Source organism: Pongo pygmaeus, chromosome 8 (assembly GCF_028885625.2).
Source record: "Pongo pygmaeus isolate AG05252 chromosome 8, NHGRI_mPonPyg2-v2.0_pri, whole genome shotgun sequence".
Taxonomy (NCBI): domain Eukaryota; kingdom Metazoa; phylum Chordata; class Mammalia; order Primates; family Hominidae; genus Pongo; species Pongo pygmaeus.
The window spans coordinates 22,673,650-22,697,083 of NC_072381.2; the positions used below are offsets into that span (position 1 = coordinate 22,673,650).

At 44.3% G+C, this 23,434-nt stretch overlaps 1 protein-coding gene across 1 annotated transcript in view; it reads right to left on the reverse strand.

The window, feature by feature from the left end:
• Positions 1-11,646: 11,646 nt before the first annotated feature.
• Positions 11,647-23,434, reverse strand: part of PIP4K2A (phosphatidylinositol-5-phosphate 4-kinase type 2 alpha) — a 179,261-nt gene continuing 167,473 nt past the window's right edge. Inside the window, exons 8-10 of the mRNA XM_054503573.2 lie at positions 18,404-18,647; positions 16,563-16,666; positions 11,647-13,939 (exon numbers count right to left, since the gene is read on the reverse strand). Of these exons, the coding sequence (XP_054359548.1) occupies positions 13,859-13,939; positions 16,563-16,666; positions 18,404-18,647 (429 nt within the window). The 3' untranslated portion in view covers positions 11,647-13,858. The remainder of the gene's footprint in view (positions 13,940-16,562; positions 16,667-18,403; positions 18,648-23,434) is intronic.

A 23,434-nucleotide genomic window follows, 5' to 3' on the forward strand; every position in this document is an offset into this window, starting at 1 on the left:
TGTCCAGGAATTTATCTATTTCTTGTAGATTTTTTAGTTTATTTGCGTAGAGGTGTTTATAGTATTCCCTGAAGGTGGTTTGTATTTCTGTAGGATTGGTGGTGATATCCCCTTTATCACTTTTATTGTCTATTTCATTCTTCTCTCTCTTCTTCTTTATGAGTCTACCCTAGTGGTCTATATATTTTGTTGCTCTTTTCAAAAAACCAGCTCCTGGATTCATTGCTTTTTTTGAAGGGTTTTTTGTGTTTCTGTCTCCTTCAGTTCTGATCTTACTTATTTCTTGTCTTCTGCTAGCTTTTGAATTTGTTTGCTCTTGCTTCTCTAGTTCTTTTAATTTTGATGTTAGGGTGTCAATTTTAGATCTTTCCAGCTTTCTGATGTGGGCACTTAGTGCTATAAATTTCCTTCTTAACACTGCTTTATCTGTGTTCCAGAGGTTCTGGTACATTGTCTCTTTGTTCTCATTGGTTTCAAAGAACTTCTTTATTTCTGCCTTAATTTCGTTATTTACCCAGTAGTCATTCAGGAGCAGGTTGTTCAATTTCCAGGTAGTTGTGTGGTTCTGAGTGAGTTTCTTAATCCTGTGTTCTAATTTGGTTGCACTGTGGCCTGAGAGACAGTTTGTTATGATTTCTGTTCTTTTGCATTTGCAGAGGAGTGTTTTACTTCCAATTATGTGGTCGATTTTAGAATAAGTGCTATGTGGCTCTGAGAAGAATGTATATGCTGTTGATTTGTGGTGGAGAGTTCTGTAGATGTACATTAGGTCCACTTGGTCCAGACCTGAGTTCAAGTCCTGAATATCCTTGTTAATTTTCTGTCTTGTTGATCTGTCTACTATTCACATTGTGGTGTAAATATCTCCCACTATTATTGTGTGGGAGTCTAAGTCTCTTTGTAGGTCTCTATGAACTTGCTTTATGAATCTGGGTGCTCCTGCATTGGGTGCATATATATTTACGATAGTTAGCTTTTGTTGCATTGATCCCTTTACTATTATGTAATGCCTTTGTCTTTTTTGATCTTTGTTGGTTTAAAGTCTGTTTTATAAGAAATAAGGATTGCAATCCCTGTTTTGTTGTGTTTTGTTTTGTTTCTTTCCATTTGCTTTGTAAATATTTCTCCATCCCTTTATTTTGAGCCTATGTAAATGTCTGCATGTGAGATGGGTCTCCTGAATACAGCACACCGATGGGTCTTGACTCTTTATTCAATTTGCCAGTCTGTGTCTTTTAATTGGGGCATTTAGCTCATTTACATTTACAGTTAATATTGTTATGTTTGAATTTGATCCTGTCGTCATGATGCTAGCTGGTTATTTGTACATTAGTTGATGCAGTTTCTTCATAGCTTGGAAGGTCTTTACAATTTGGCATGTTTTTGCAGTTGCTGGTACTGGTTTTTCCTTTCCGTACCTAGTGCTTCCTTCAGGAGCTCTTGTAAGGCAGGCATGGTGGTGACAAAATCCCTCAGCATTTGCTTGTCTTGTCTGGAAAGGATTTTATTTTTCCTTTGCTTATAAAGCTCAGTTTGGCTGGATATGAAATGCTGGGTTGAAAATTCTTTTCTTTAAGAATGTTGAATATTGGCCCCCACCCTCTTCTGGCTTGCTGGGTTTCTGCAGAGAGATCTGCTGTTAGTGTGATGGGCTTCCCTTTGTAGGTAACCTGACCTTTCTCTCTGGCTGCCCTTAACATTTATCCTTTGTTTCAACCTTGGAGAATCTCATGAACATGTGTCTTGGGCTTGTTTTCTCGGTGATTATCTTAGTGGTGTTCTCTGTATTTCCTGAATTTGAATGTTGGCCTGTCTTGCTATGTTGGGGAAGTTCTCCTGGGTAATATCCTCAAGTGTGTTTTCCAACTTGGTTCCATTCTCTCCATCACTTTGAGATACACCAGTCAATTTTAGGTTTGGTCTTTTCACATAGTCCCATATTTCTTGGAGGCTTTGTTCATTCCTTTTCAACCTTTTTTCTTTAATCTTGTCTTCATGCCTTATTTTAGTAAATTGATCTTCAATCTCCAATATACTTTCTTCCACTTTATTCGGCTATTGATACTTGTGTATGCTTCATGAAGTTCTCGTGCTGTGTTTTTCAGCTCCATCAGGTCATTTGTGTTCTTCTCTAAACTGATTATTCTAGTTAGCGGTTCCAGTAACCTTTTATCAAGGTTCTTAGCTTCTTTGCATTAGGTTAGAACATGTTCCTTTAGCTCAGAGGAGTTTATTACTCACTTTTTGAAGCCTACTTCTGTCAGTTTATCAATCTCATTCTCTGTCCAGATTTGTGCCCTTGCTGGAGAGGAGTTGTGATCATTTGGAGGAGAAGAGGCATTCTTGTTTTTGGAATTTTCAGCATTTATGTGCTCGTTTTTCCTCACCTTCGTGGATTTATCTACCTTTGATCTTTGAGGCTGATCACCTTTGGATGGGGTTTTTGTGTGGCTCTTTTGTTGATGTTGTTGCTTTCTGTTAGTGTTTCTTCTAAAAGTCAGGCCCCTCTTCTGCAAGTTGCTGCATTTTGCTGGAGGTTCACTCCAGACCCTCTTCACCTGGCTATCACCACCAGAGGCTGCAGAACAGCAAAGGTCGCTGCCTGCTCCTTCCTCTGGAAGCTTAGTGCCAGAGGGGCACTGGCCTGATGCCAGCCAGAGCTCTCCAGTATGAGGTATCTGTCAACCCCTGTTGGGAGGTCTCTCCTAGTCAGCAGGCATAGGGATCAGGGACCCACTTGAGGAGGCAGTCTGTTCATTAGCCGAACTCGAATACTGTGCTGGGAGATCTGCTCTCTTCAGAGCCAGCAGGCAGGAACTTGCAAGACTGCTGATGCTGGGCTCACAGCTACCCCGCTACCCCTTCCCTCATGCTCTGTCCCAGGGAGATGGGAGTTTCATCTGTAAGCCCCTGACTGGGGCTGCTGCTTTTCTTTCAGAGACACGCAAACTAGAATAACTAGATAGTCCAGTAGCTAAATTAATCAAGGACATATGATGGAAGCAGAGCCAGAGACAGATGCTATATTGCTGGCTTTGAAGATAAGGATGAAACCAAATATACAAACAATGCAGATAATCTGTACATGGAAAAGGCAAGAGAACAAATTCTCCACCAGGGCTTCCAGAAAGAATGCAGCCCTTCTCTAGGGTATGTTCCCAGGACTAAAATTCCCAAGTCATATGGTAACCTATATTTAACCATTCAAGGAACTCCCAGATTGTTTTCCAAAGTAGCTGTGCCATTTTACACACTTACAGGCAGTATATGAAGGTTCTAATTCCTCCACATCTTCACCAACACTTGCTTTTTCATTATACTCATCCAAGCCATAGCCTCTGCCTATGTTTTCTTCTGAATTTTAGTTTGTTTTTTCATTTAAGTCTTTGAAGCACTATGAATTAATTTTTCATGTATGATGTGAGGTAGGGGTCCTATTTCATTCTTTTGCACATGGATATATAGTTGTCCTAGCATCATTTGTGGAAAAGACTATTCTTTCACCCACTGAATTGTCTTGGCACCCTCATGAAAAATCAATTGACCATAAATGTAAGGGTTCATTTCTGAAATCTGTATTATATTTCTTTGATCTATATCTGTCCACACTTTTGATTGCTGTATTTCTGTAACTGTGAAATCTAAAAGTGTGAATCCTTCAACTTTGTACTTTTCAAGATTGTTTTGGCTATTCTGGTTCCCTTGCATTTCCATACAATTTTAGGATCAGTTTGTCAATTTCTGCAAAGCAGCCTGCAGGGATTTAGATAGAAAGTGGATTAAATCTGGAGTATTGCTATCTTAATGATGTTATGCCTTCCATAAATATGGGATATCTTTCAACTTATTAGGTCTTCTTTAATTTCTTTTAATGATGTTTTATTGTTTTCAGTCTACAAGTTTTGCATTTTTGGGCTAAGTTTATTTTCAGATTTAAAAACTTTATCCATATTATTATAAATAGAATTGTCTTCAATTTTCAGATTGTTTGTTGCTAGCAGAGAAATAAAATTGCTTTTTGTTTATTGATCTTGTACTCTGCAATCTTACTGAACTTGTTAGCCCTATTAGTTTCTTCTGGTGGATTCCTTAAGATTTTTTATATGTAAGATCATGTCATCTGCAACTAGAAAAAGTCTTACTTTCTCTACAGAAAAGGGTACTCATCAAGAACTTGAGCATGCTGGCACCCAATCTCAGACTTCCAGTCTCCAGAAATGTGAGAAATAAATGTTGTTTAAGCCACCAGTCTATGGTAATTTATTATAGCAGTCCAAACTAATTAAGACAAATGCTGAGTAGAGGTGGCAAGAGTGGTTATCCTTGTCTTGTTCCTGATCTCAGAAGGAAAATATTCAGTCTTTCAGGATTAAGAGCAATGCTGGCTGTGAGTTTTTCATAGATGTCCATGGAGGTTAAGGGAGTTGCCCTTTATTCGTAATTCGTTGAATATTTTAGGAAAGGATTTTGTCCGATGCTTTTCCCACATCTATTAAGATCATCTGGCTGTTTATGAATAAAGGCTTTGAGATTTTTTAGTTTTCAATATAGTTACTTGGAGTTGAAAAAATTTTCCTCTAAGCATGATTTTGGCTGCATCTGAGAAGTTTTGGCATGCGTGTTTTTGTTTTCGTTCACTTCAAAGTATCCTAGAATTTCCCTTGTGATTTCTTCTTTAACCCACTGGGTTTTCAGGAAATGTTATTTAATTTCTACATATTTCTGTCTGTAAATTTCTTAAAATTTCCTCGGCCATTATTTCTTTGCATACTTCTTCTGTTCCTTTCTCTCTCCCCTCTTCCTCTGGAACTCTCATTATTTATACAGTGGCATGTTTGATATCCCATCAGTCTCTAAGGCTGCTCATTTTCTTTCATTTTTTTCTGTTTTTCCTAGACTGGATAATCTCAATGGAACTTTAAGTTTGCCTGCTTTCTTCTGCCAGTTCATATATGCTGTTGTACCCTTGTAGTAATTTTTTTCGCTCCGGTTATTACACTTTTCACCTCCTGAATTTCTATGGATTCTTTTGAATAATTTGTATTTATGTATTGAAATTCTCCATTTCTTAAGATATAATTTTCCTACTTTCATTTAACTCTTTTTTTTTTTTTTTTTTTGAGATGGAGTCTCACTCTATTGCCCAGGCTGGTATGCAGAGGCACAGTCTCCGCTCACTGCAACCCCCATCTCCCGGGTTAAAGCAATTCTCCTCCCTCAGCCTCTCTACTTGCTGAGAATACAGGCACCCGCCACCACGCCCAGCTATTTTTTTTTTTTTTTCAATTTTAGTAGAGACAAGGTTTCACCATGTTGGCCTTGAACTCCTGACCTCAAGTGATCTGCCTGCCTCGGCCTCCCAAAGTACAGGGATTACAGGCGTGAGCCACAGTGTCTGGCCCCTTTAACTCTTTAGGCATAGTTTCCTAGTTCTTTGAATATATTTATAATGGCTGATTTAAAGTTATTATTTAACAAGTCCAAAATCTAGGCTTCCTCAAGGACAGTTTCTACTAATTGTCCTTAATACAAGAGCACATCTTCACCCTTCATCCTTAATGGGAATGATGACAAAAGCTATTTTCCATTGCCCATCAGTGTTGGTGTTGAGTACTTAAAAAATGTGCTGGAACTTTTCAGAGGGCACTAGAGATAGGATGGTGGCAGTAGCAGTAGCATTTAAGCCTCCTGAGGAAGAGCTTAGAGGCCTTTACTCCATCCTTTCAGAGGTGCTTCTTCCCTTGTTATTAGAAAAAATCTGGAACATCTGAGAGGCTGTTTTAGTCAAAACTCTACCAGAAAAACACAACCAGTAGGTGAACTTGTTTTATGAATTTGGTTCTCTTGTATTGGGTGCATATATATTTAGGATAGTTAGCTTTTGTTGCATTGATCCCTTTACCATTATGTAATGTCCTTCTTTGTCTTATTCAATCTTTGTTGGTTTAAAGTCTGTTTTATAAGAAACAAGGCTTGCAAGTCTCTTTTATAAGAGACTAGGATTGCAATCCCTGCTTTTCTTTTTTTTTTGCTTTCTGTTTACTTGGTAAATATTCCTCCATCCCTTTATTTTGAGCCTGTGTGCAACTTTGCACGTGAGATGGGTCTCCTAAATATAGCACACCAATGGGTCTTGACTATCCAATTTGCTCCTTTAGCTCAGAGGAGTTTATTACTCACCCTCGGAAGCTTACTTCTGTCAATTCGTCAATCTCATTCTCCAACCAGTTTTGTGCCCTTGCTAGAGAGGAGTTACGATCATTTGGAGGAGAGGAGGCATTCTGGTTTTTGGAATTTTCAGCATTTATGTGCTGGTTTTTCCTCACTTTCGTGGATTTATCTGCCTTTGATCTTTGAGGCTGATGACCTTTGGATGGGATTTTTGTGTGTGGGCCTTTTGTTGATGTTGTTACTTTGTTAGTTTTTCTTCTAAAAGTCAGGCCCCTCTTCTGCAAATTGCTGCATTTTGCTGGAGGTCCACCCCAGACCCTGTTTACCTGGGTATCTCCAGAACAGCCAAGATTGCTGCCTGCTCCTTCCTCTGGAAGCTTAGTCCCACAGGGGCACCGGCCTGATGCCAGCTGGAACTCTCCTGTATGAGGTGTCTGTTGACCCCTGTTGGGAGGTCTTTCCCAGTCAGCAGACACAGGGGTCAGGGACCCACTTGAGGAGGCAGTCTGTCCGTTAGCCGAACTCCAGCGCTATGCTGGGAGATCTGCTGCTCTCTTCAGAGCCAGCAGGCAGGAACATTTAGGTCTGCTGAAGCTGTGCCCATAGCTGCCCTTTCCCTCAGGTGCTCTGTCACAGGGAGACGGGAGTTTCATCTGTAAGCCCCTGACTGAGGCTGCTGCCTTTCTTTCAGAGATGCCCTGCCCAGCGAGGAGGAATCTAGAGAGGCAGTCTGGCCATAGCCGCTTTGCCGTGTTGTGGTGAATTCTGCCCAGTCCAAACTTCCCTGCTTCCTTAGCACTGCCAGGGGAAAACCGCCTACTCAAGCCTCAGTAATGGTGGACACCCCTTCCTGCACCAAGCTCGATCATCCCAGGCTGACTTCAGACTGCTGTGCTGACAGAATTTCAAGCCAGTGGTTCTTAGCTTGCTGGGCTCCATGGGAGTGGGAGCAGCTGAGTGAGACCACTTGGCTCCCTGTCTTCAGCCCCCTTTCCAGGGCAATGAACGGTTCTGTCTCACCGGGGTTCCAAGTGCCACTGGGGTACGAAAAAAAACCTCCTGCAGCTAGATTGGTGTCTGCCCAAAGAGCTGCCCAGTTTTGTGCTTGAAGCTCAGGGCTCTGTTGGTGTAGGCACATGAGGGAACCTCCTGATCTGCAGATTGCAAAAACTGTGGGAAAAACGTAGTATGCAGGCTGGGTAGCACAGTCCCTCATGGCTTTTTTTGGCTGGAGGAGGGAGGTCCCCCAGCTCCTTGCACTTTCCGGGTGAGGCGATGCCCCACCCGGCTTCTGTTTGCCCTCCGTGGGCTGCACCCATTGCCTAACCAGTCCCAATGAGATGAACTGGGTACCTCAGTTGGAAATGCGGAAATCACTGCCTTCTGCATTGGTTTTGCTGGGAGCTGCAGGCTGGAGCTGTTCCTATTTGGCCATCTTGCCCGATCCCACCAAGTTTTTAATATTCAATTTTGTTGGCACATCTTCAACTGTTTCTCAAACTTTGTTTTATATCACAGCTGAGGAAAAACGTGAAGGAACTGTAGCTGAAGCCCACGGCTTTGCAGAAATTAGACTGTAATACTAAAATGAGGCTGTTTCAGGGGTCAGTAATCCTTTGCTGTAAAGGGCTGGATGGTAAATGTTTTGTGGGCCATGATGTGTGCCACTGTGGCTTGAAAGCAGCCATAGGAAACATTAAATCAACAGGTGTGGCTGTGCTTCAATAAAACTTTATTTACAAGAAAAATCATTTTCTGGGTTGGATTTGGCCCTAAGGCTGTAATTTTCTAAGTCCTGCTCTAATCAATGAGAAGTTAACTTGTTCATATATTAGGAGAGAGCACAGAAAAAAGGGGGAGAGAGAGGGGGAGGGAGACGGAGATGGACGGGGGATGTAGCAAGATTCCATATCTACAATAAAAATTTAAAAACTTAGCTGGGCAAGGTGGCATGCTCCTGTAGTCCTAGCTACTCCAAAGGCTGAGGAGGGAGGATCACTTGAGCCCAGGAGTTCAAGGATGCGGTGAGCTATGTTCAGGCCACTGCACTCCAGCCTGGGCGACAGAGCGAATGCCCATCTCAAAAAAACAAACAAAACAAAACAAAAAAACCCCTTAGTCATCATTGGGAGTGCTTCACTACTTAAGACAGTGGTTTCTAAATCTGGCCATTCAGAAGCACCCAGGAAGTCTATTCATGACAGATTTTCAAGTTCCACGTCCACAGTGCCATTAGGTAGGTCTATGAATATTTTTATATTCCCCAGTGAGACTCCTTGATTTAAAAAAATCAAAAGACAGTTAAAAACTCACAAAACTGTTGGACTAAGAGAATTAGGAAAATGGGATAATATAGATTAATTCTCATTAGGGAAATGGTGACGTTCCAGGTCCATAGCGCATGCATTCAAATTCCAGTCTTAGAAGTTGGGGCAGAAGGCTGAGTTCTAAGCTTAGCTTTGCCACTGACCACTGTCTGACCTTGAAGAAGTCACTTAGCTTCTCTGGGCCAAGGTTTTCTCATCTGTAACATCTCTTCCAGCAACAAGTTGTATAAAACATTCTATAAAAACAAAGATCTATCGCAGTAGATTCTGGAAAATGCTAATATTTTTGTCCCTTCTCTTATGAAATTAAACAGAGTGTTTAAGAGTGAGAGACAATCACAGATTAGGGCATTTAATTTCCCTTTGGCAGGATTTTCACAGAACTCCAAAAGCAGAACTAGGACAAACTTCTGAAGGGCATTCAGTTGAGAAAAAGAGGTACTTTACTCCTCAGGAGTTTCTTTTATGAAATAAGTGGTTTTTTTTTTTTTTTTTCTTTTTGAGACAGAGTCTTGCTCTGTTTCCTAGTACAGTGCTGGAGTACAATGATGCAATCTCGGCTCACTGCAACCTCTGTCTCCGGGGTTCAAGCTATTCTCCTGCCTCAGCCTCCCGAGTAGCTGGGATTACAGGTACCTGCCACCGTGGCCAGCTAATTTTTGTTATTTTTTAGTAGAGACAGGGTTTTGCCATGTTAGCCAGGCTGGTCTCAAACTCCTGACCTCAGGTGATCCACCCGCCTTGGCCTCCCAAAGTGCTGGGATTACAGGTATGAGCCACCAAGTCTGGCCTATGAAATAATTTTCAATGACCACTCTAGGTTAAATTAGCAACTGTAATTTTCCCAGGTCACTTCGTTGGTCTTCTGGGCTACTTTACTATGAGTGCCCCTTCAATTTACCAACTGTTTATAAAGATACCAGCTCAGAATAATGAAAATATGGAGTGAAGGCAGGCTGGCCAGAGGCTCCACGAGGCGATGCAGGTGACTCTACAGGAGAGGAATTCACTATCTATTTAATTATTATTTTTTTAAGAGACAAGTTTGCCCAGGCTGGAGTACAGTGGTATTGATTATAGCTCACTGCAGCCTCAAACTCCTGGGCTCAATTAGATCCTCCTGCCTCAGCCTCCTGAGTAGCTGGGACTACAGTTATGCACCACCACATTCAGCTAATTTTTTAAAATTTTAATTGTTCTTTTTTTAGCAATAGGGTCTCTCTAGGTTGCCCAGGCTGGTCTCAAACTCCTAGCCTCAAGTGATCCCCCTGCAGGTATGAGCCAGTGTGCCCAGCCTAGCATAGGAATTCAAAAGACATGGCAGAGTTTCTGCCTTTTAGGAAGAATGACTTCTATGTTTTTAATATAGCAATCTATATTAATTTTTATGCTTTTAGTGTATCTATATTATAGGAAGGAATGGGGGCCAGTTATTTTCAGAGCTCGAAGAAAGATGTACATGTACAATAGTCACTCCAATCACTGATTTTGTGCTATTTAAAAATTCCAAGAAAGGTTGTGTGTGGCGGTCCTGAGTTTATGTTCAGCCACTCGGCCTGTGTACATTTGCACATTATATACATCACCATTTCACAACATATAGTTTGTAATCTCTTGCACTTAACTCTTAACCACTGTTTTTAAAAGTGTTGTGCTCAGGATTAATGCTTCATACCAACTTTTGCCCTTCTATGAATTAGAAATAACCTTCTGGAACTACTGCGGATTCTAATCCAGGAACTTAACCAAAATGAAGGGAAAATGAACGTCTACATTCAAACAGTCCACAAAGAACACTGAATTAAAGCTCCCTGCTGACCACAGTCAATTCTACAATAATGCAACATGTATGTTCCTAGAAATCACTGCTTTAGGCAAAGCTGCACAATGGAAATCACAGAACTTCTGGGAGAAATGAGACTAGGGCCACAACATCCCAAAATGTAATGAGTCACACACTGAAAAGAAAAATCTAATAAAAACAGTAGCACAATTATAAAAACACTAACTGGTTAGGAAATATCCAAAATATAAAAACAGGGCAAGTTACCTTGAGAAAAAGATGTAAGGCACGCCTGTGGTTGTGGGCATCAGAAGGATGGCAGCTCTTGGGTTATTGTAAAGAGGAGAAAGGTGATCTGATGTCAGGTGGAAACGTGTAACTCCAGATATGAATGAGTGTAACAAATCACATGCACTGAAGTGAGGTGCTGGAGATGTTTGAAGTGTTGGTGTGTTGTTTTTCCCTATGCAGCTCAGTTCAGTTGAGTGCAGTTCTCTGCATTCACCTAATGTTCCTTGCAGACCAAACAGCACACGAGCAATGTGAAAAGTGCATTATGCTCAAATTATTCTCTAATACAGTGGTCCCCAATCTTTTTGGCGCCAGGGGCTCGTTTTGTGGAAGACAGTTTTTCCACGGACTGGCAGGGGGCTGAGGAGATGGTTTTAGGAAGAAACTGTTCCACCTCAGATCATCAGACATTAGTTAGATTCACATAAGGAGTGCTCAACCTAGATTCCTCGCATGTGCAGCTCACAACAGGGTTTGAGCGCCTATGAGAATCTAAAGCTGCTGCTAATCTGAAAGAGGCGGAGCATAGGTGGTAATGCTAGCCAGCTGCTCACCTCCTGCTGTGCAGCCAGGTTCCTAACAGGCCATGGACTAGTACCAGTCTGTGGCCCGGGGTTTGGGGACCCCTGCTATAATACATCAGTTGCATTAGAAGAAAAATGAGTTATCAGAGCAAGTGCTACAGACAAGCTGTCTGTGTTAACCTGGCACCAAGTGGAATGCCGTAAGTCTGCTATCCATCAATGGTATCCCAAGGAAGTTTCAAAAAATGCTGACACACATAGAACTAAGGTGTATCAAAGCTAAAAACAAAACATATGACTTTATAGGATATTCATGGAAGAGATTCTTTTCCTCTACTTGTTCATCTTGCGGCAAAGTCAATTGTGTTGTGGAAGTTTGTTATTACTGATAAAATAATTCCCAAACTGAAGGCAAGGCTCTAGAAACTAAAAAGATTCAATTCCACTTTTATTTTCTCAAGGATTAGCTAAAGACACTGTCAGGACTGAGTATTTAAAATGTGTTTGGAACAGAGAGACACAATTGGGACAGAAGAAAAAAGGATTCATCTTGTGAGTCATCAAAAGTGCTTTATTTGTAAAGCCCGGCTCATGACTGGAGTGTATTGTTAGCACTAGGAGATAACAGGGCAAACGTCCTCACTCTGTCCAAATAGTTTATCAACAGAAATAAATGACAGACTGTTATAGACAAAAATAAAAGCATTCTGTAAACTTCTAAAAGCATACACAGATTGGCCCCCAAGGAAATAGTTACTCAAATAATGTATGTGTACCTTATCTTTACTTCAGGGTCTCACGGTTGTGGTCTTGGGTCAAACCACAGTAGAACTTCAGAACACAAAAACTGATCTGATGCCAGAATTAATGGTGCAGGGAAAAACCAAATCATAGTATGGATTACTTTAAATACATAAAATATGAATTTGTACACTATGTTACAGTGGTGTTAACATTGTCTGCTGAGGATACCAAATCTACATAAAATCAGTGGACAGTATAGGGGGGGCACTGCTGGCTTCCAAAGACTCTGTGAACTAGATCCACATACACTGGGCACAACTGCAATCTGGACAGCCCTGAAGTAAAGTTCCTGGAAAAGGCAGTACGGCAGGGAGATCTGTTGAGTTGCAAGTAATAATTAAAGGGTAGATTTTTGTTTGTTTTCTTTTCTGAAACTGCCCACAAAAATCATATCATGTTTTAAACAAGGAGTTTCAAAGGCATGGCTTTAGCGCAGCGTATAAGTGGATAACCTACTCTAAGCAAGACTAATATTTAAGCTCAATGCCTTTTGGAAAATGCAGGAGAGCTGGCAGATACATGATCTAGGTTGGAAATTTATAACTTGATTAGAAACAATCAGCACAGTTTAGGGCAATGAACTTTCATAAACCAGACTGGGGCGAAATCTCTTTTTAAAAAAATCATTAGGTTGATAAATGTACATTTGGAGGAAAACAAAATCCTTTTCCTTTTATTGTGAAAGACTGTCTACCATGTACTTTGACTAAAACACTCACGTAAAAACATGACTGCAGGATACGTCTCAAAATATGACAAACGTTATTTCACCTATACTGTAACTCTACATGTAAACTTCAAAAATCACATGCTGTACATCAAATTTTTAGATTCAAAAGATATCCCTGTTTTCCTAATAATGTAAACAGTAAAACTGAGGGTTTCAGTTAAAGGGATAATTCGTAACAAAATCCCATTGTTGAAACAATGGTCAAACATAAACATCTTATAATTCAGATCTGCATTTGGTAACAGAATTGAGAGTTTTGATGCTTTGCTGGTTTTCCCACAGTGGGAGATGTAGATACCATTGCCCCAAACTATGCACTTTTCAGATAAGCTTTACTTTTATTTTGTAGCATTAATTCCTATATTGCAACATAAGGGTGTAACAATGAAGGCTCCAGGCAAGAAAAGAGAAGTAAGCAGTTTTCCTGGACATATTGGCCGAGGTGAAAAATGTATAGAGAATCACTGGGGCATCAGCTGCTTGTTGGGGGAGGGGTGGGGGCTCTGGACACCAGGGGGTCCTGACAAGGCTGGGGCCAGAACCCTGAACCAGTACACACGGAGACGCCAGCATTCTTCCGTCCAGTGCTGGGGGCTCAGGTTACCAGTGTTAGGGAGTGTCTGCGTGCGGGGTAGAAGTGGAACATTCGCTGTAGGTTTTTTCCTTGGAATCATCATCATTATTGTAATAATCATTATTATTATCTTCATTATTCTGAATACTGTCTCACAACTTTCAACTCCAAAAAAAAAAAAAAAAAAAAAACTGATCCACAGTTTGTTGTGTGATGCCAACACGATGCCTGACACGCACTTCCTTCTCCCCTCCCCACACGTGTGTTCATTCACTCACTCACTCACTCATTCGGCCATAGCTGGAATCAAAGGGTCTTTGTTGGGACACATTCTGACCAAAGTGGATCTGTTTTAATTAATTTATGACTTTTAAAATGGACACACGCACACACACTCACCCCCCCCAACCCACACACACACACACACACACACACACACACACACAAAGTCAGAAATAGCTAGAATGATGCTGGGAAAATCAGGTAGCTGTAAAGCGAGTAGCCCCCAAATCAGTCATCTTGGCCTGAAGATGTAAACAAGGAGGTTTGCTTCCTGCAAGATGAGTACTTCACTGAGTTTGGTTTTCATTTTTCCTACACCGAAGCCACCTCTGTCCATCCCATGTTCATGTCCGTCCGAGGCTGCGCAGGAGGTTACGTCAAGATGTGGCCAATAAAGTCCAAAAAGCGCTTTGAATACTGTTCTGGGTTCACGGTGGAGATCTCCGCGCCAGCCTGGGCAGTTTTTAAAAAAGGAAATATTGACATAGTGCTTATGATTTCCCCAAATTATTACTTAATATCTACAGCTATTTCCAATGGCAACTGAATATACAGCAAGCAATTTTCAAATCCTTGCAGTCTCTGCTCTGAAAAACATCACTCAAAATATGTTGGCGATCGTGGTTGAAAAAGCAAGGTTCTTACAAATCTGTGTCTGCACATGAGACAAAGGGCAACAGGAGCACCAGATGCTACCACACACACTGGGGCTGTTGCAACTCACAAAAAAATCAAACAGGCCACGTTTGGGATGTTCCTATCAAACAGTGGAATTGTTCAGAAGTCACGGAAACAATACTTCTACTTTTCAAGAAGGCAGACTGGAGCCACCTTGAGAATGACATCAACATTTGGCGAAAGGGAAACCTTAATGACAATGACTTAAAACCGCATTATTTCTTCAGGACCCCCTTCGTTTCTGGACAGAGGCACCCAGCTCAGTGCTCAAACGTGAGGGGCAATAGCAGCAGCCACAGGTTCTAGGACAGCTGCCCCCAGCCCATTCCCTGCACCATAACCAGCTGAGGCACAACACTGCTGGCTCCATCTTGCCCACGGGGGAAGGAGCTGACTTCCCTCCGCAGCAGCACACAGGGGTGCCACTGTTCCCCTTTCTGAGCCCTTCAGAGAGCAAGCAAGCCTGGCCCCTTGTAGAAGCGCGGTGGGGGATTTTTCCATGATGAGATGCAGGGTGCAGGCCACCACACTCAAGGGAGTCACGGGCCAGTTTCCTGAGCTGCAAAGGGCAAGCACGGAGTTTTGCTAAGTGAGCAGATGCTGTTTTTAGACACCCATGTTCACGGGGGATCTTGTAATATTTCCAGGCCTGGGCTGCATGGAGGAGCCCAAGCTTGAAGGCAGAGAATGGTCCCCAACAGCAGCTTAACACAGCGTTCCTTTGCTGACAGTAATGTTTTCTTCTTGCAAACTACCTGTGATTTTATGCTGTGTGGCACACTATGGAGGCGAACTGGTGGCTTATGGGGAGATGAATGTGGAGCCATATTGGCTAGGATACACTCCAGTTTCATAGGATGTATAATATGGGAACAGACATTTACAAAGCATTTGTCTAGACAACTCCTGTATCTCTGGCAAAACCCCATCAGCAAGGCAGTAGGATCTCTGTATGAGGTGAAAAAACAGGAGCTCCAAAAGTGTCCCCTTGAGGTCATACAAGTGTGAAGGGTCAAACGAGGATTCTTCCCCAGTTCTCTCCTTGCCACACATCGTGGTTTTCAACCAGAGGTGAGCATCAGAATGACCATGGAGCCTTCTGAAGACCCCTCCCTCACCCTCCTGAACTGGCCTCAGAATGACGGAATGGGGGTGGTGCACCTGGTATGGATGTTTGTTTAAAAAGAGTACTCAAAAATTTCTGTTGGGGGGAAGCCACCAGGCACCCTTGCTTACTGACGTGCTCGGGGGCGGTGAGGTCCCAGTCTGTGCTCTGCACACAGCAGGAATACCATAGCTATTGACAATGTGACTGAAATACTTCTTTGGCAAATAGAATACTGTGTTTGTTAGGCTGATTTCTATTTTAAAATATAAAAGAAGAGGTTTCAAGTGAGTTTTTGGTTCTGGTGAATCTTGATTAGTTCTACACAGTCTGTGGGAAGCACCTCTTCTTCCAGGGCCAACAAACCAGGCCATATATTCATCTGTGTGGGGTGGGCTCTATGGCTTTCAGGACCTCTGCAAAACAAAGATGGCACCCTGCAATACAAGCATGAAACTCGGCGAGCTGTCAAGTTCGGCCAGGCAGGAGGGGTTTGCAGGCAAGGCAAGGGGATGAGCATGAACACAGAGCCAGGTGGGGGCTGGGTCCGGGTGAGCAATCTCATCTCTGCCACTTGCTAGTATGAGGCCCTGGCAAGTTACTCCTGAAGCTGTTTTCCTCAGTTTCTCCAACTGACAAAAGCAGGTACACTAGTATCTCTTTCATAGGCTTCTCATGGGGGATAAAATAGCTTAACATACGGCTACAGCAGTGAAAATTCCCATCAAGCACATTAACGGTGAGTAATATTATGCAACTTTGATCTTGCACTCAAAAGATGCAACTTTGATCTTGCACTCAAAATATTTCTGTAGCAGAAAAAATACAACTCACTGTGAGAAAAGAAATATTAATCCTGTATACTTTGGAAGTGTCTTAAGCAGACAATCATGCTTCAGTTTCGAATATTTCATATTAAAACACTTCATTATCTTCTTTTGCACTTTTATCTCTGGAACATTTTTCAAACAAAAAAGAATGTGTATAACATCCTAGTGATGTGCATGCCTGTTAGTGTCCGCCATGTGTAAAAAGAAGAGATGTTCATGTTTAAGTGACTTCGCTGGAAGCCACAGGGAGCTGTGGTAAGAGCAGTGGTGAGCAGTAAGCGTTTGTGGGTTCTGCATCTTACGCTCAGAACATGACTTGCCCCCAGGGATCAAGCGTCACTAAAAGGCTTTGAATGGCTCAGTAGAAAGCAGCTCAGTGGAAGAAAGGAGTGATCGCTGAGTTACAGGTCACACAGAGGGGCCAGGAAAGACAGAGAGAGAAGGAAACAATGGAGATACTCACGCCATGTTTAACAGTTTTTGCAGCATGGGCAGCTTTCTTTTTTGCATCATAATGAGTAAGGATGTCAATAATTGCCATGAAGTACACCTCCTTCCTAGGTGAGTCTGCAGAGACAGGACAGCAATGACTGTGGGACATGTGACAACACCAGGGCCAGCACTGCTGCTGAGGGAGGGAAGGAGGGAGAAGTCAGGCTGGAGGGAGGGGATTCAACGGAACGCGGATGGAAGGAGTCCAGAGAGAAACTCTACGCCACCCCTGCGGATCCTGACTAAACACACAGCTTGCCTCTCTGACCCAGTCCCCCTGCAATTTAAAAAGAAACAACGCTAACAACTAAAAACACCACCACACCAGGGTATCAACAGTGGAGATCCAACGGTGGAATGGAGTCTTTTTTTTTTTTTAATTAATTTGCATATTGCTTTGGTGTGAAGAAATATGCTATTTAAAAATACCCTATAAAACAAGTAGAACTAATTATGCACATTAATCCTTTACATCAAATGGTAGAACTGTTCATAATTCTCATTGGATACAGTATCAAAACTGGATAAAGGCATATATCCACTCTGATGTCTATTTTCTTTCTTTGAGACAGAGTTTTGTTCTTGCTGCCCAAGCTGGAGTGCAATGGTACGATCTTGGCTCACAGCAACCTCCACCTCCCGAGTTCAACTGACTCTCCTGCCTCAGCCTGCCGAGTAGCTGGGATTACAGGCATGCACCACTATGCCCAGCTAATTTCATATTTTTAGTAGAGACGGGGTTTCTCCATGTAGGTCAGGCTGGTCTCAAACCCATGACCTCAGGTGATCTGCCTGCCACAGCCTCCCAAAGTGCTGGGATTACAGGCATGAACCACTGCGCCCGGCCCCAGTGTCTGTTTTCTATCCATTTCCAAAAATATGAACAGTAAGAAAAGTACATTTGACTATCTAATTTTCTTTGTTGAAGAAAACATTTTGGTGAGCAAAACAGAACAAAACAGAACTCAGATCCTCAGCTGATATGCCATTTGAGATTAAAAAACAACTGATGAGCCAGTTTTTATTATTCAAAAACCAAGAAGCTGTTTTTATCCTATCACAAAAATATTTTGGTTTTGTCATGGATAAGTTGCTAAGGTAGGATGTAATATTCAAATAACTGGTGTACCCAATCACCTGGATACGGTGGATTAAGATTTATCTGACTCTAGGGAAGAGGGCCATAGGCCCTTCCATTGGGGAGGACAGCAGAGCCAGACTCAGCAGCAAATCAGATTCCCACCCCACACACAGGGCCCAGCTTCACACACCCTTCACACCCCTGAGAGGGAGAGGGCTGTTGGTGATGACAAGAGGACAACCTGAGGGTCACAGAGGATCACATGCATGTGCCTAGCTTAGACTCATGATGCTTTTGACTTAAAAAAGATAACTAGGCAAAAATGTATTAATATTTTAAAGCATTTCTGATGTTATTTGTATATGTGTGCATGTGAACATGTGTGTTTGTGCATATGTACATGCATGTTGTGTTGTATGTGTGTGCATGTGCGTTGTATGCCAGTGTGTATGTGCATATGTACAGGTGTGTTATATATGTATCGTATAGTTTGTGGTTTTGCTGTATTCCCTCAACATCACAGAATTCAAAGGTCCGATCGCCTTCTGTTTCAGCACTGACATCACGGTTAGCTTTAATATACTCTTGTCCCCAAATCCATTTCTTTGGAGTTTGGAGGATGAGTGCTGCTGGGCAGCACTCTCATAACTGGGGTAGTGCTTACTGGTAGATAACAAGGCCAAAGTCAAACCACTTCACATGCAAAAAGGGTCCACAGTAATCAAACTTACTTTCATGGCACTTAATTCCATAGACGTCGATGTTCGGATCGAACTCCCCGGGAGCCAGGGGTGGTGAGCTGTTCAGTGTATTCCCGGGGCTATCTGGGGGGGTTCCCACCGGGTGGGTGCCATCGCTCTCGCCCTCCTCCTCCCCATCGTTCTCCTCACACTCCACTTCTTCCTGTTCGGCTCTCTCCACATCATGAATTCCCACTAGCAGACTGTAGTCCATGAGCTTCAGCTGGGCCAGAAACTGGGGACAGAGGCAACAGGGTGAGTCAGCCACACCTTAAACATAAAAGCCAACATTTAAAGGAGACAAGCTTCGGTGACACCCAGAGGGAAGGCTGTGGAGTGGGGCAGCAGAGGCGCCGGGTGCCTCCTTCACGATGCTCTTACACTCCTGGGCTGTTTCTCTATCTAAAATGTAGCCTCACACTTCAGGCTGGCTCAGAGCTCAGGCTGTTTACCCTGGAATGCCACACTGGATGCGGAGAGGCGTGTATCTCTCACAGGGTGGCTGGATTTCACCAGATAGCAAGGAGTGTGACCAGTAAGAGATGCGGAGAGAGACCAGGAGGGAGAGCAAGTTTCTCCCAATGATTAAGACTGGCTCATGGGGAAACCCAGGCACCTCCCAAGTAGCTTCCAGCGGAGTCTCTGGTGGTAGTTCAGGGAAGCACCTTGGAATTCAGCATGCTCTGTGGAGGCAATTGTTACGCTGTTGCAAATAAGTAAAAGTAAAGGCACTGTGTCCACCTCTGGTGAGTAATGCAGTCCTGTCCAGGTCAACAAGGTGCTTTCCATGTGTGCTTTCCACGAAGAACAGCACATCCAGGATTCCTGTCCTCCCTCTCCTCCTCCAGCTGTGGCTACAACATAATGTGGGGGCAAGAACCAGCTCTGTGTTTGGCTACTCCTGTCTGCCCAGTTCTTTGACTTTTCAGATCACGATTTCTCTGTTTCCCTTTTCTTATTTGAGACCTTCAGCACAATGTTCCAATGTTGCCATAAAACGTGGATGGTTGTGCTGAGTGCAAACAGTGGCAGCCCATCTGCGGGCTGGACCCAACTGGCTCCCTGACCCCGTGGCTGGCTGGCTCTGCACAGGATCCTGTTCCACTCTGACCTTGGGCTCGGGGTCCAGGAAGGTTCACGGTCCTGGCTCTGGAAGGACTCAGCGCCACCTCGCTAGGGAATGCAGAGTGGCTGAGCAGCCTCTGGGCTACGCTGATAGAATTTAGGAAGCAAATGTCCTCATGTAAAGGGCAAGCAGATAAAATCACATGTCTTGAAGTTCTGGCTAAAAATGAAATCAATTTGCTAAGCCCCGCAGAGTCATTTCTCCTCAGCCTGCTGGGAAGGAGTTCTGTCTCGAAACTGAATGAGAAGCCCCGATTGCTTACAGACGAGGAGAGGACCCCTGGGCACAGGGCTGTCCCACTCTCCAGCTGGTTCCTGGTGCCTGCAATTCTCCATCAGCCAGCATCCCGCTCAGTCCAGCAAACTGGCCAGAGCTCCCACTTCGCTGCCTTCCCAACAGGAATCCCCCGGGGCCAGCTACATCTTCCCCATTTGTTTCGAGCTCAGAAAAGAGAAATCACACAAATCTTACACTCAAATATTTAAGCAAAGTCGGAGAAACCTGTTTGTTTAAAAATAGAGGCAAACCCCTCTTGGAAACAGCGTGGGGCTCCTGCGTTCAGCTTTCTGGGTCCCAGAGAGGAGAGGAAGCCACCGCTCATCCCCCTGGCCTTTCCCCAAACTCCCCCATTACAGTAAACATGAGAACTGACTTTCCACTTGCACCTCCCTCTGCCAGATTCCTTTCCAGCGGTCAGAGACTGCGCATCCTCCCCTAGAATCTCAGCAGCTGCCAGGCTGTGAGGTGCACCTGGCCAAGATCACCTGGCTGGGATCATGTTTGTGGGGGTGGCTGTGGGGAGAAATCTACAGTGGTGGAAGGCTCACTTGAATCCTCCATCAGCACGGTGGAGCCAGCCAGGGAGCTGGGTCTCGGGTACCAGCTCCCCTATACATGGGCCTGTGGATGTGGAAGAGAACTGGGGACTCCGGGGTATAGAGACAGGTAACAAGATCCAAGGCAGGGGGCAGGCTCTCCATGTGAGACAGCAGCCAGGCTCAGCAGCTGGACGAGAGTGCAAGGATTCAAATCCAAGGAGGGGTGAATTCAGGGCCTGTTCTGAGCCCACACTCTCTGCTCTGTATCAGCTACCTCTGGAGGCTGCCTTAAAGCAGCTTTCCCCTCTCCTTTTCTTCGCAACCCTAGGAGGAAGGTAATGAGTTAAAATCAGCTGGCATCGGAGGCGCTCCACACATGACTCTGCACTGTGGGTCTCCGGAGGGTTAGGTGGCCAGCAGCAGCACGCCTGGCACTGCTGTGATCATGGAACCTGCTTCCCCGTCAGAATGCCCTGTGGGCCTGGGGTTTCAGAAGCCTATTTGAAAAATACTGCATTATAAGTACCCAGTTGTCTTCTCCAACGCTTGAGGGGTATGGTGGGGGTGGGGGTGCTTATGGTGGCCCCACTTCTCCCTGCCCTGTTGTTCCAAGGCCTCTGGGCTCCTGGAGGACCGGGTCAGGGTCTCCTTCGCCACCTCCACTACCCCTCCCAAGCCTAGCACGGTGCCTGGCTCTGCTCCCTGGATCTACGGCTTCCCTGGCCTCCCTCTCTACACCTGGAAGCCTCTCTGGAGCCAGGCCAGGCCCTGCTCAGCTTGAGCGGTGACAGGGAAAAGGCCCCCCTTCTGGCCATCCCTGCTCCCTCTGGGTGCTTGGAAGGTCCCTGTGAAGTGGTAAAGGCTGAGTGGTGCCTCAACCTCCCCTCCAGTCCTCTGCAAAGGGCAGAAGTTTTCAAAATGTGAACCTGATCCCATCCTGTTCTGCTTAACACATTTCTATAGTGCCACGTTTCTCACAGGGCACAAACAAAACTCACATGGCCCAGGAGGCCTGGATAGCTTGGCCCCATCCACTTCTGGGACCCACTTGAGCTCTGCTCTGCCCGCTTCCTGGCCTCCTCTGGGGGCAGGTATTTCCTCCCGTGCCTTCAGGTCTCAGCTGCGGGGCACTGCACAGGGCAGCACAGCCCCAAAGTCCGGGTGTTTAGGGCACTGCACACTCCTCCCCAGTGACACGGGGCCTGGCTGCACATTCATTTTGTTGGAGTATTTGAGCGACTTCTCTCTTTCCCAAGCAAGGCAGCCCCAAACGGGGCTCTAAGGTTTTGGCTTTCACTGTATTCCCGACTCCCAGCAGGCAGACGGCTCAGGAAAGTATTCGGCACTTGTTGGACAAGCGAATGGGATGCCTGCTACTTCTTCCCTATCCGTCCCAACTCTCCCTAATTCTCCCCAACCTGCTTCCACCAGGAAGTAACTACCAAAGCCAAATACAAACAACAAAGCAACAACAGAAAACCTTTGTCTGAGACTGCATGAGGCAACAGCTCCGGGAAGGAAGCGCAAGGCGACCATTTAAGACGATTCCCTTAACAGGAAGGTCTACTGGTTGACCTTCAAGTGTGTTTTAGTTACAGACGTCAGGGCTGTCTGTGATTAATTTGCCAAAGGGCAGAGAGGGAAGGGGACAACTGGGACTGGCCAGCCGCACTCACCAGGGTGAGCCTCCAGGGCCCAGACTCCCCTGGCAACACATCTGGGTTCCTCACCACACCGGGCATCCCAGAGTAATTTTCCTGGGCCTCAGGCCTGTGGTCAGACCGCTTATTGTCGTCTTCCAGTGAGGAAGAAATAAAGGTGCAGTCAACTCCTAGCACAACCCAAAAACCATCAGTGTGATGAAAAATGCATCTCTAGGTAAGAAGCTGTTCTGAGGCACCCAAGACGACTGAGAAAATTGCAGTCGCAATGGGTATTGCATGTCTTCTTTTTAAGAGATGGGATCTTGCTCTGTTGCCCAGGCTGGAGTACAGTGGTATGATCACAGATCACTATAGCCTTGAACTCCTGGGCTCAAGCAATCCTCCTGCCTCACCCTCCAGAGGAGCTGGATTACAGAGGTGCACCACCATGCCCAGCTAATTATTTTTTATTTTGTGTGGAGACAGGATCTTGCTATGTTGTCCAGGCTGGTCTCGAACACCTGGCCTCAAATGATCCTCCTGCCTTGGCCTCCCAAACTGCTGGGATTATTATTCATGTTTTCAAATCTCTGAGACTGAGGTAGAAATGGGAAAAACCAAGTATGGCACAGTAGTTAAAAGGACAGGTCATGCTGACCAGGGAGACCCATTCAAGAAACAAAGAGTAAGTCTGATTTGGTCTCACTCACTAGCTCCATGCTTGATGAGTTCGCCTCCTGGATCTTCAGTCATTCCGACTTTAAAATGGGACAATGCCACTCACCTCACAGGGGTGTGGAAGAATTAAGATAATGAAGCTGAGAAAAAATATGGTACCTCGCACAAATAATGGAAGCTGTTATTTGTAACTGTCAATGTTGTTTTGATTATGGTAGAAGTCCTTTTTTAATATCAAGATTTCAATTTAAACAGGTTTCAGTTTGTAGACCAGGGGGAAAAAGAACCATATGGAAAAGCCCATTAATTCACGGGCTCTCATCTTCAAAACGTTAAATTTCTTTTTGAGACAGGGTCTGGCTCTGTCACCCAGGCTGGAGTGCAGTGTGTGATCATGGTTCACTGAAGCCTCAAACTCTTGGACTCAAGGGATCCTCCTGCTTCAGCTTCCCTAGTAGCTAGGACCACAGATACACACCACCATGTCTGGCTAATTTTTAAAACTTTGTAGAGATGGGGTCTCACTATGTTGCCCAGGCTGGTCTCAAACTCCTGGGCTTAATCAATCCTCCTGCCTCAGCCTCCCAAAGTGCTGGGATTACAGGCATGAGCCACCACACCTGGCCTCAAACTTTATTTTAAATCTGTTCTGAGGTAGAGTGAATGAAGTGTGGCAATAAATCTGAGATTTTTGTTAGAGAAAACTCCCGTGGGCTGGAATCTTGCAGATGGAAAGAGAAGACAGAAAGGGGGTGTG